Here is a 12,236-nt window from a genome sequence, read left to right on the forward strand (position 1 = left end):
CCCGGACGAAGCTGGGCAAATTGTGCGCCGCCCTATGGGACTCCCAATCACGGCCGGATGTGATACCTGGGGGACTGGGGGACTGAGATGCAGTGCCTTAGACTGGTGCGCCACTCGGGAGCCCGAATACAAAGTGTTATGTTAGGGGTAAATCCAAGACAATACATCACAATTACCACTCTTGTAACGGTTTTCTAGGTGTGAAGGAGAGTCGTACCAAAATGCAGCGTGTAGATTGCGATCCATGTTTAATGAACAAACGTAACACGAATCTAAATACAAAACCTACAAAACAATAAACGTAATGAAAACCGAAACAGCCTAATACTGGTGCACATACACACAGAACAAGGAACAAAGACACTAAGGACAATCACCCATGACAAACTCAAAGAATATGGCTGCCTAAATATGGTTCCCAATCAGAGACAACGATAAACACCTGCCTCTGGTTGAGAACCACTTCAGACAGCCATAGACTTAACCAGAACACCCCACTAGCTACAATCCCAATACATACACACCACATACACAAACCCATGCCACACCCTGGCCTGACCAAATAAATAAAGATAAACACAAAATACTTCGACCAGGGCGTGACAACTCTTCATATTTTCAAGCATGGTTGTGGCTGCATCATGCTATGGGTATGCTTGCCATCGCAAAGGACTAGAGATTTTGTTTCAGGATAAAAAGATACAGAATAGAGCAGTCTACTTTCCAACAGACACTGGGAGACAAATTCACCTTTCAGCAGTACAGTAACCTAAAACTCAAGGCCAAATATACCCAAGAGTTGCTTACCAAGACAACATTGAATGTTCCTGAGTGGCCTAGATACAGTTTTGACTCAAACCGACTTGAATATCTATGGCAAGATTTGAAAATCGTTGTCTAGCAATGATGAACAATGAACATGACAGAGCTCAAGGATTTTTTAAAAGAATAATGTGCAATAATTTTGTGTAGATTATTGACAAAAATTAAATACATTTTAATTTACATTTACATTTACATTTACATTACATTTAAGTCATTTAGCAGACGCTCTTATCCAGAGCGACTTACAAATTGGTGCATTCACCTTATGACATCCAGTGGAACAGCCACTTTACAATAGTGCATCTACATATTTTAAGGGGGGGGGGGGGGAGAAGGATTACTTTATCCTATCCTAGGTATTCCTTAAAGAGGTGGGGTTTCAGGTGTCTCCGGAAGGTGGTGATTGACTCCGCTGTCCTGGCGTCGTGAGGGAGTTTGTTCCACCATTGGGGAGCCAGAGCAGCGAACAGTTTTGACTGGGCTGAGCGGGAACTGTACTTCCTCAGTGGTAGGGAGGCGAGCAGGCCAGAGGTGGATGAACGCAGTGCCCTTATTTGGGTGTAGGGCCTGATCAGAGCCTGGAGGTACTGAGGTGCCGTTCCCCTCACAGCTCCGTAGGCAAGCACCATGGTCTTGTAGCGGATGCGAGCTTCAACTGGAAGCCAGTGGAGAGAGCGGAGGAGCGGGGTGACGTGAGAGAACTTGGGAAGGTTGAACACTAGACGGGCTGCGGCGTTCTGGATGAGTTGAAGGGGTTTAATGGCACAGGCAGGGAGCCCAGCCAACAGCGAGTTGCAGTAATCCAGACGGGAGATGACAAGTGCCTGGATTAGGACCTGCGCCGCTTCCTGTGTGAGGCAGGGTCGTACTCTGCGGATGTTGTAGAGCATGAACCTACAGGAACGGGCCACCGCCTTGATGTTAGTTGAGAACGACAGGGTGTTGTCCAGGATCACGCCAAGGTTCTTAGCGCTCTGGGAGGAGGACACAATGGAGTTGTCAACCGTGATGGCGAGATCATGGAACGGGCAGTCCTTCCCCGGGAGGAAGAGCAGCTCCGTCTTGCCGAAGTTCAGCTTGAGATGGTGATCCGTCATCCACACTGATATGTCTGCCAGACATGCAGAGATGCGATTCGCCACCTGGTCATCAGAAGGGGGAAAGGAGAAGATTAATTGTGTGTCGTCTGCATAGCAATGATAGGAGAGACCATGTGAGGTTATGACAGAGCCAAGTGACTTGGTGTATAGCGAGAATAGGAGAGGGCCTAGAACAGAGCCCTGGGGGACACCAGTGGTGAGAGCGCATGGTGAGGAGACAGATTCTCGCCACGCCACCTGGTAGGAGCGACCTGTCAGGTAGGACGCAATCCAAGCGTGGGCCACGCCGGAGATGCCCAACTCGGAGAGGGTGGAGAGGAGGATCTGATGGTTCACAGTATCGAAGGCAGCCGATAGGTCTAGAAGGATGAGAGCAGAGGAGAGAGAGTTAGCTTTAGCGGTGCGGAGCGCCTCCGTGATACAGAGAAGAGCAGTCTCAGTTGAATGACTAGTCTTGAAACCTGACTGATTTGGATCAAGAAGGTCATTCTGAGAGAGATAGCGGGAGAGCTGACCAAGGACGGCACGTTCAAGAGTTTTGGAGAGAAAAGAAAGAAGGGATACTGGTCTGTAGTTGTTGACATCGGAGGGATCGAGTGTAGGTTTTTTCAGAAGGGGTGCAACTCTCGCTCTCTTGAAGACGGAAGGGACGTAGCCAGCGGTCAGGGATAAGTTGATGAGCGAGGTGAGGTAAGGGAGAAGGTCTCCGGAAATGGTCTGGAGAAGAGAGGAGGGGATAGGGAGGGATAATCCCACCTTGTAGCACAACAAAATGTGAAAAAAGTACATGAGTGGAACTTTCTGAAGGCACTAACAATCTAAAATGTCTTCTTCTCCTCAGGTGTTAAGATGGAGGAGGTGGTGTCCACTGGCAGCAGTAGTATGACATGCACAGTCTGTGACCACACAGCGGACTCCCTCACCAGCCTCCAACAGCACATTCTCTCCCACCTGTCTCAGACAAGCTACCGGTGCTCCCACTGCCACTTCAGCTTCACCTCCCTCAGGGAACTGGACAAACACCGGGAGAATCACGGACACAGCCACAGCCCACTCAGACAGCACGGTCCCAGGCAGGTTGAGACAGAGTACTCTCCCAGGGAGGGCAGCAGCGTGGAGAGGAGCCCCCAGCGGGCCATGGTGAAACAGGGGAAGGAGATCCTTCAGAGCCCAGTACTGGGTAGCATCATTGACACCAGGACTAGTCCCAATGCAGAGCTGGAGAAGATGGAGACTTTCCCAGTGAAAGCTGACCCTAACTCAGGAAGCAGGTCTAGTGTCTCCTACACCAGTGTCAAATCGGAACCCACCAGCCCTCGCCAGGCATCCTCCCCCATCCAGAACTACATGGCCCCCGCTGCTTTCCCAATGGGGCCATTCTTACCCCATTTCCCCTTCTCACAGGACATAACAGCTGCCCCCCAGGCCTCGGAGATCCTGGCTAAGATGTCCGAGCTGGTCCACCGTAGACTGAGGCATGGAGGTACTAACAACTACCTCCCTCATGTCATGTACAGCACCCTTGTCCCCAAAGGGGCCACGTGTTTCAAATGCAATATCACTTTCGGTAACTTGGACAACTACTTAGTTCATAAAAAGGACTACTGTAATAGCCGTTGGCAGCATGTGACCAAGCCACATGATTACGCCGGTGTCCTGGACAAAGTGGCTGATACAGGGAGCCCTAAAAGTGGGGATTTGGGTGGGTTGGGCAGCATGAACATGGGTCAGGGTCATCAATCTGACCACAACAGTCATCTCATGTCCCCCCGCCTGAACTTGTCAGGACTGGATGTTGGGGAAGGGAAGGCACAAGTACATGCTGAGCCCACTGGTAGCGTGAAGAACCCCTCCACCCCCACCAGTTCAGATGAGAACCCTTCTATACAGGGAGATGTGACAAGTACCAAAACATCCCAAATGCCCGAGACAGACCCTAACAAGACAACGTGCGAGCCCTGTAAGATTACCTTTAGTCGTACCGAGACCTACATGGTCCACAAGCAGTATTACTGCGCCACGCGTCATGACCCACCCATGAAACGAGTGCATGGAAACAAACTGCCCGCCACCCAGAGAATGGTTCGTACGCGGAAACGGAGGAAGAACTTAGAAATTAGTGTTCCCAACCATGAACAACAGAGGCCTCCCATGAGTCATCATCCACATTACTTTGGGATAGCATCCATTGAAGGACGAGGCATGTACCAAGACCCAGGGAAGATATATGGTGACCAGTTTCACCCCAGTTACAACTTGTTTCTTGGCATGGTTCCTAAGCATCCAGAGGCTAATCTCCCTGTCACTAAATCAGCTCTGATATCTAAGTGCAACACCATAGCTCAAGATGATCAGGACAGCCCTATTGATCTTAGTAAAAAGTGTTCATCATCAAGCCCTGGCAAATTATCTACCACTCCTAAAAGACTCACGGACTATCACGAGTGCACAGAGTGCAAGATCAGCTTCAACAAAGTGGAAGACTACCTTGCGCACAAACTGAGCTCTTGCCCCATCACTGCTCCAGATCACAACATATCTGCGGTTGTAAAAAGAGAAGGGTTTAACAACCCAGTAGATGACAACGATACAAACCTGGAGAAATGTGTCACCAATGGAGCCAATAAGGTGTCTTTTCAAACAGGTAGCACTAAGGGGAATCCGCTCGCTGTCATCAAAGAGGAAAACAGGGACCAGTGTCTGTCCCAAGAATTTAGCCCTCCGTTATTTAAGAAAATTCGACGTGATGAACAGATTTCACCCTTTTATGGAATCAAGCCTGCCGACTACACCACAGGTACAGTGGTGATGCAGAGAGAGCTCAGCGAGCAGAGACAGAGCCCCAATGAAGGGAGTGAGGTGGAAAAAGAACAGCCTATGCCTGATGGCTGCCAGGAAACACCAGGTGTTTTGCCCCAAAATGGCTGCCAGGAGCCTGAGAGCACAGAGAACACACTCCAGGACAACAAGCTTGTTAATTCCTATCTCCCAGACAGCCAAGTATCATCCTTGTCAGATTCAGACAGTCCTGTCAGTGTCAACCCCAAGAACAGCCCTTCCTCATCCTCGTCCTCCCCAGCAGTATCTAAGACAGAGGAGGTCCTACCCTCCTGTGTGAGAAGCCTAAATGGCTCCATCCAGGCAACACAGGGTAACGTCAAATACTGCCACCCCTGTGACATTCAGTTCAACAACCTGTCCAACTTCATAACGCACAAGAAGTTCTACTGCTCGTCACACACCGCCGAGCATGTCCAATGAGTCCGGTCCGGTGCCCAGTCTCTCCTCCTAAACCTGCCTCACACAGGGTAAATGCAGCACTGCTGGTGGACAATCAAGAGTAGCAGCTCCTTCAGTTTAATAATGCAAACATGTTTGTGGGACAAAATAAATGTCATCCTTTCCCTCCTATGTGATTTATTTATTTAATTTGAAAAATACTTCCACTGTTAAGATTTTTAATTGAAAAAAAAGTTATATTTAAAGCCTTGTGTCATACGCCCAGAGAATTTGACTTTTGAATGCCTATTTATATATTGATTATGAAGAGAGGTACAACAAAAACTATTTGGGTCTGAAAAGCCTCAAACCCTAGTCTATCTGTACAGATTATTTGAGTAAGTTTACCGTCATGAAGTGATACAAAAATACTGTTTTTGAAATGATAGGACATGTTTGTTAATCTTATATTTCAGTGTAGAACTTTGTCATGTACTTCATCTGTAAATTGTAGCTTGTATATTCATTTTAAATGTCTGATTTGACTCTGATGCAAAACTTGTTTTTAAATGTCCCTCTGATCTTGTTCTCTTTTTATATCTCCATTAAAAAGTGATTTCACATTTTTATTTTGTTTGCTTTGATGAATTGTTGATAACATGTTTGAGTATTGACCATGAAGGCTGGGTGATGTGATCATTCCAATGTCAAAAATACAGTACATTTTTCAAATGTGTTGCTATGCATGCCTGTGTTCGGAATGAAATTCCTCAATGTTTGATATTTTTACTTTACGTGTTGTGGAAATATTAATAAAAATCTCAGGCGCAATTTGCTTTGTGATGTCTGTCTATAGTACCTCTGACCTCAAATATGCATCCTCACAATACACACATGATATTACATCACCACCTAGTGGGTGTATATGGAATAGATATAATAATAATAATGCTTGTTTTATCTGCATACCAAGGATACTCATGACTGACTTGGACATCACTTCTATGCATGCTAATATCTACAGGGGGCTTTTGGCTATTTCAAAATGCTGAGTAATTTATGTTGAAGGAAATGGACAAATAAATTCAACAATGTTCTGCAGTCTGACCATTCCATTTGGCTTAGTAAGGGTTGAATGTCCTCAATGGTATTTGATACTTCACAGCCTCAGGCTACATTGCAGTGAAGAATTCAAATTATATGACCTGAAATATCTAGCAAGAACACTAATTTAGTTTTTGCAACAAGTTTGTTTTTGCAACATGTCATGTACTACAAGATATGGGAGTTTTACAAACATGTCATTTACAGAAGCATTATAAAGTGTCATACAAAATGTATTCCAAAGTCTTTCTTTCACCTGTCCATCTCCTCATTTGAAGTCCATGCTGTCACTGTCACTTGTCCACTCAAGCTTAACATTGTCATCTATCACCCACCGGGTGCCCTTGGAGAATCCCTCAATGAACCGGACATCTTGATAAGCTAATTTCCTGACGATGGCTCACTGCTCTTCTTACTAGGCGACTTTATCCGCCCAACGTTTGCCTTCAACTAATTTCTTTCCTCTCCTTGCCTTTTTTTGGCCTCACCCTTTCCCAATCCACTCCAATTCACAAGGCAGGCAATATGCTTGATCTTTACTTGAGGTTGTTTGCCTACTAATTTCACTTCAACAACCCTCTGATCACTACTTTGTTTCCTTTTCTGTCTCCCTTTCCTCCAACCCTAGCCACTCAGCCTCTTCCCAGACGGTCATGCGCTGTCACAATCTTCTCTCTCTCGACGACTGGTCCCAGGTTGACGACATCCGCTCCTCATTCACTCAGCCTATTAGGTCCACTGGTCCCACTCTCACAGAACTAACCTATGCCTGGACCTCTTTCTCCCCTCTCTCCAGATGAAATCCTGCAACTAGTGAGGTCTGGCGACCCGACAACCTATCCACTCAACACCATCTCCTCCTCCCTACTCCAGACCATCTCTGGAGGCCTTCTCCCATTCCTCACTTCCCTCATTAACTCATCCCTGACCACTGGCTGCATCCTCTCTGACTTTAAAATGGCTCGAGTCGCTCGCCCCTCAAGAAACCAACACAACTTACTGTATCTGGACTTCAACAACTATAGACCTTTATCCCTTCTTTCTTTTCTTTCCAAAACAATTCAGAGTACTTTCTCTGATCACCTGAGGACTTATCTCTCTCAGAACAATCTTCTTGACCCTAACCAATCAGGCTTCAAGACGGGTCACTCAACCCAGACTGCTCTTCTCTGTGTCACGGAGGATCTTCTGGACCCCTAACCAGTCAGGCTTCAAGACGGGTCACTCAACCCAGACTGCTCTTCTCTGTGCCACGGAGGATCTTCTGGACCCCTAACCAATCAGGCTTCAAGACTGGTCACTCAACCCAGATTGCTCTTCTCTGTGTCACGGAGGATCTTCTGGACCCCTAACCAGTCAGACTTCAAGACGGGTCACTCAACCCAGACTGCTCTCCTCTGTGTCACGGAGGCTCTCTGCACTGTCAACGCTGACTCACTCTCCTCTGTTCTCATCCTCCTAGATCTATCTGCTGCCTTCAATACTGTGAACCATCATATTCTCCTCTCCACTGTCTCAGGGCTGGGGGTTTCAGACTCTCATCTCTGCCAAAGCTGACTCTCTCTCCTCTGTTCTCATCCTCCTAGATCTCTCTGCTGCCTTCGACAGCTTGAACCATCCGATCCTCCACTCCACCCTCTCAGGCCTGGGCGTCTCAGGCTCTGCACACTCTTGGATTGCATCCTACCTGGCAGGTGACGTGGAGAGGATCTGTGTCTGCACCACGTACTCTCACTACTGGTGTCCTCCAGGGCTCGGTTCTTGGCCCTCTCCTCTTCTCTCTATCCACCAAGACACTCCGCTCCATCATATCATTGCTATGCAAATGACAGTCAACTAGTTTTCTCCTTCCCCCCTTCTGACACCCAGGTGGCGACACACATCTCTGCGTTCCTGGCAGATATCTCATCTTGCATGTTGGCCCACCACCTAAAGCTCAAATTCGACGGAGCTGCACTTCCTCCCTGGGAAGGCCTGCCCACTCAAAGACCTCTCCATCATGGTTGACAACTCCACATTGTCACCCTCCCAGAGTGCAAAGAACCTTGGCATGACCCTGGACAACACCCTGTCGTTCTCTACAAATATCAAAGCAGTGACTCGCTCCTGCAGGTTCATGCTCTACAACATCCGTAGAGTTTGACCATACCTCACACAGGAATCGGTGCAGGTCCTAATCCAGGCACTTGTCATCTTCCGTCAGGATGACAGCCCCTCTGGTTTTCAACCTTCCCAAGTTCTCCCATGTCACCCTGTTCCTCCACACAATTCACTGGCTTCCAGTCGAAGCTCGCATCTACTCCAAGACCATGGTTCTTGCCTACGGAGCAGCAAGAGGAACTTCCCTCCCTATCTTCAGGCTATATTCAAACCCTTCACCCCAACCCGACCTCTGTTCTGCCACCTCTGGTCTCTTGGCCCACGCACCCCTACGGGAGGGCAGCTCCCGCTCAGCCCAGTCCAAGCTCGTTTCTGTCACCGAGTCCGATAAAATATAGAATTTTGGCCTTTACAACTATAGCCCATAAAAATGCATTGAATATATTGAAAAAAAGACAGTCTAAAAATATATCATAAGGAATAAGGTTTAGAAGTGTCTGTCCTACAGTACTAGGAAATATAAAATATAAGAAAGCTCAGAATGTTTTTTTGTTACACATATTTAACCCCATATTTTTAGGGGCACAAAATTACCTCCGTACTTTCATTTGCTTGTATAGGTTATCTATCTTCAGACGAGTCCCGTGACACTTGTGGTGGACCTAGAGCAAAACGGTGAACACCGTCGTGTTTGTGAGAGTCTCCCCTTTCCATAGAGTGGTCATAATAGTTCAGGCGCTACAGTCGTTTTTGTGAGAAGACCGATTTTGGGAATGTCTAAAAGTCTGACATCTTCCAGATGCAAAAGGCCAACATAGGTGAATGCGTTAGATTGATGGGGACTTTTTTTAAATTATGTTACTCAGTTTGACGCATGGGTGAATACACTAACTGTAAATCACTCTGGATTAGAGCATCTGCCAAATGACTAAAATGTCAAATGTCGGCTCCTGTTGGTGATGATCACAGGGGCAGTACCCACTTTGACCACTAAGTGTGCATGAAGCACTAATATCACAGATAGAGTTAATTATCAACAGTACTTTGATTTAGATTTTATTAGGATTGTTTCTAGCCCAAGGGCTAGTCTTTCAATAGTCCTTAAGAAATGTAATTTAAAAAAACATCACAAAAACACAAAACAAGATCCACATTCTTATTACCTATACATATGAGGTACACCCCCCCCCCAGCCTACTCCCACCCACATACCTCATGTGCACATATTAATAAATAATACAACATATTACAATAACCTCTTAGACCCACTATATTCATTGAAGACATTTTGCGATTTAATCTCTTTAAAAACACTTTTGGGAACTTTCTGGCAAGGAGTTCCAGTATTTCACTGCCCTGAAACTAAAAGCTATTTTGCCAAGCTATAATTTAGTTGTTGGTGGTCTATAGGTGGTCTTGGTTCTGCTCTGTGTGTTACGAGAGACTTTGTTTTTGACCATATCCAGTTTATCATATATATATATAACGCTTGGTCTTTCAGAGTGGTGAATTTGATGTACATGGACTTTTTGTAATGCTGAACATATTTAGTCTCCCTGATAGATTTTTCTTAATGTTGTCTTGTATCAGATTAACATGGCTCTGGTCTGCCACCCAGATCTCTGTTTGACTAGACTTTCTCATCACAAAGCTAAGCAGAGAGACTTTATACAAAACTGTTCTCTGTAATATATTTCTCATCACACAGACTAGTCGACTAGGTCTATGTCAAAGAAAGGCTGTGGCAGCACAGGCTGCTAAGGAAACACATGTCCATCTTGTCATAACGCTCCTGGAGACACCAGGCTGTTCATTCTCCATCAGTTAACATAATACATTTTTGTTTTACATTGTATTTATTGGTTGTTGTATTGTTGTGATCAGGGCATCCTTGGGAGTGATAACATGGTCTCAATGGGTTTTCCCTGAATAAATAAATAAAGAACAATAATGGTATAAAAATGGTTTTATTCTACCCTTACAGAATAACCACATGATTTGTATTTGTTAGGGATCGCCATTAACGTTAGATGATGACTCTTCCTGGGGTCCAAACACAATAAGGCACTTACATTATATATAAACAAAATATAAAACAGTACATCATATAACATTATTACACCTCTACATATCTACAATACAAAATGTTTAATACCAACATACAACAATATTACAATGTATGTGTGTGTAGAGTGCGTGTGCTAGTGCCTGTGTGCGTATGCATGTTGTGGCAACCCGGGGGCCAACACACAAAGTGAGTTCACACCATGGACAGCTCTACAGGGATAGAGAGGCCAAGGTGAGTTCACACCATGGACAGCTCTACAGGGATAGAGAGGCCAAGGTGAGTTCACACCATGGACAGCTCTACAGGGATAGAGAGGGCAAGTTGAGTTCACACCATGGACAGCTCTACAGGCACCAACAGGGGCTGTTGATTCAACACCATGGAGGGCTCTACAGAGATAGAGAGGCCAAGGTGAGTTAACACCATGGACAGCTCTACAGGGATAGAGAGGCCAAGGTGAGTTAACACCATGGACAGCTCTACTGGGATAGAGAGGCCAAGGTGAGTTCACACCGTGGACAGGTCTACAGGCACCAACAGGGGATTCTGATTCAACACCATCAACAGCTCTACAGGCACCAACAGGGGCTGGTGATTCAACACCATGGACAGCTCTACAGGCACCAACAGGGGCTGGTGATTCAAAACCATGGACAGCTCTACAGGCACCAACAGGGGCTGGTGATTCAACACCAATACTACCCAGTCCAGGTGCTGCAACCAATTGGACCTGGAATTGGTCCCACCTGTTCCTAGATAACCCAACGGGTATAGGTAGTGGTGCAGTCACTCGGGCAGACAGGCAGAGGGTACGCCTAAACCCCAGAAGAACCAGAGTGAGTATGATAAGCACAGTGATTAGACACCAAAGAAGATTCCAGGCAATGTTTGACTCACCTGTCTCTCTCTCTTCCTTTTCTTTGTCCCCAAAGGAAGAGAACTCATTCCCGGGGCAGCACGCCACCCAGCGCATGTTTAGAGAAAATATTAAGACCCCAGACTCATCTCTGTCTCTCTCTTTTGTTTGTGCATTAACATAGGCAGTCCGTGGAGCCGCAACGCCAGACACAGAGCGACCAACTCATTATCTGAGAGGCCTTGCAGTTGTATTTCTCCCCTTGCCGTTCCCCCCAACCTTTATTAAAGAACTACTTTTGTTTGAGCACCGTAAAACTGTCTCCCGCTGTCTTATTTTATTGTGACTCCACGGGAATGGCACACTTGGTGGAGAATGCTGGCAGAACCCTCCCATGCTCTGAACTCACAATAAAATAAGAAGCCAGTGGTCATCATGGAAGATGCTGTAACAGCATCTTCCTTGTCCTTCAGGAGGCAGTCCCAAAGCTTACCCAAGCCATGCTCCGGCTGGACCAAATGGCGGAACCAGGCAAGGTGGCCCCCTTTCTGACTGGAGAAGTCCAAAGGGCCTGTAGGGACTTGGCACTGGTGGACGTCGACAACTATGTTGCTCTGAAAACTGTCATCTGGCCAATTATGGGCACAACATACCAACCCGGGCCCAACGGTTCCACTCCTGGGCCTATGATGGCCACCCCCGGTAAGACCTCTAATGTGGTGACAGGTAGCCTAGTGGTTAGACCATTGGACTAGTAACCGAAAGGTTGCAAGATCAAATACCCGAGCTGACAAGGTAAAAATCTGTCGTTCTGCCCCTGAACAGGGCCGTTAACCCACTGTTCCTAGGCCGTCATTGAAAATAAGAATTTGTTCTTAACTGATTGCCTAGTTAAATAAAGGTAAAAATGTCAAAAATAGCCGAGCTGGTTAGACTAACTAGAAGTTGGCTTAGTACGGGGGAC

General features: G+C 46.5%; 1 protein-coding gene across 2 annotated transcripts in view; it reads left to right on the top strand.

The window, feature by feature from the left end:
• The window catches only part of LOC124012058 (zinc finger protein ZFPM2-like), a 138,877-nt gene extending 132,943 nt beyond the window's left edge, over positions 1 to 5,934 (top strand). For both annotated transcript variants that reach the window (XM_046325430.1, XM_046325431.1), the window contains one exon: positions 2,767 to 5,934. In XM_046325430.1, the coding sequence (XP_046181386.1) occupies positions 2,767 to 5,186 (2,420 nt within the window). In that variant the 3' untranslated portion in view covers positions 5,187 to 5,934. The remainder of the gene's footprint in view (positions 1 to 2,766) is intronic.
• Positions 5,935 to 12,236: the final 6,302 nt, after the last annotated feature.

The sequence above is a fragment of the Oncorhynchus gorbuscha genome, linkage group LG24, assembly GCF_021184085.1.
Source record: "Oncorhynchus gorbuscha isolate QuinsamMale2020 ecotype Even-year linkage group LG24, OgorEven_v1.0, whole genome shotgun sequence".
Taxonomy (NCBI): domain Eukaryota; kingdom Metazoa; phylum Chordata; class Actinopteri; order Salmoniformes; family Salmonidae; genus Oncorhynchus; species Oncorhynchus gorbuscha.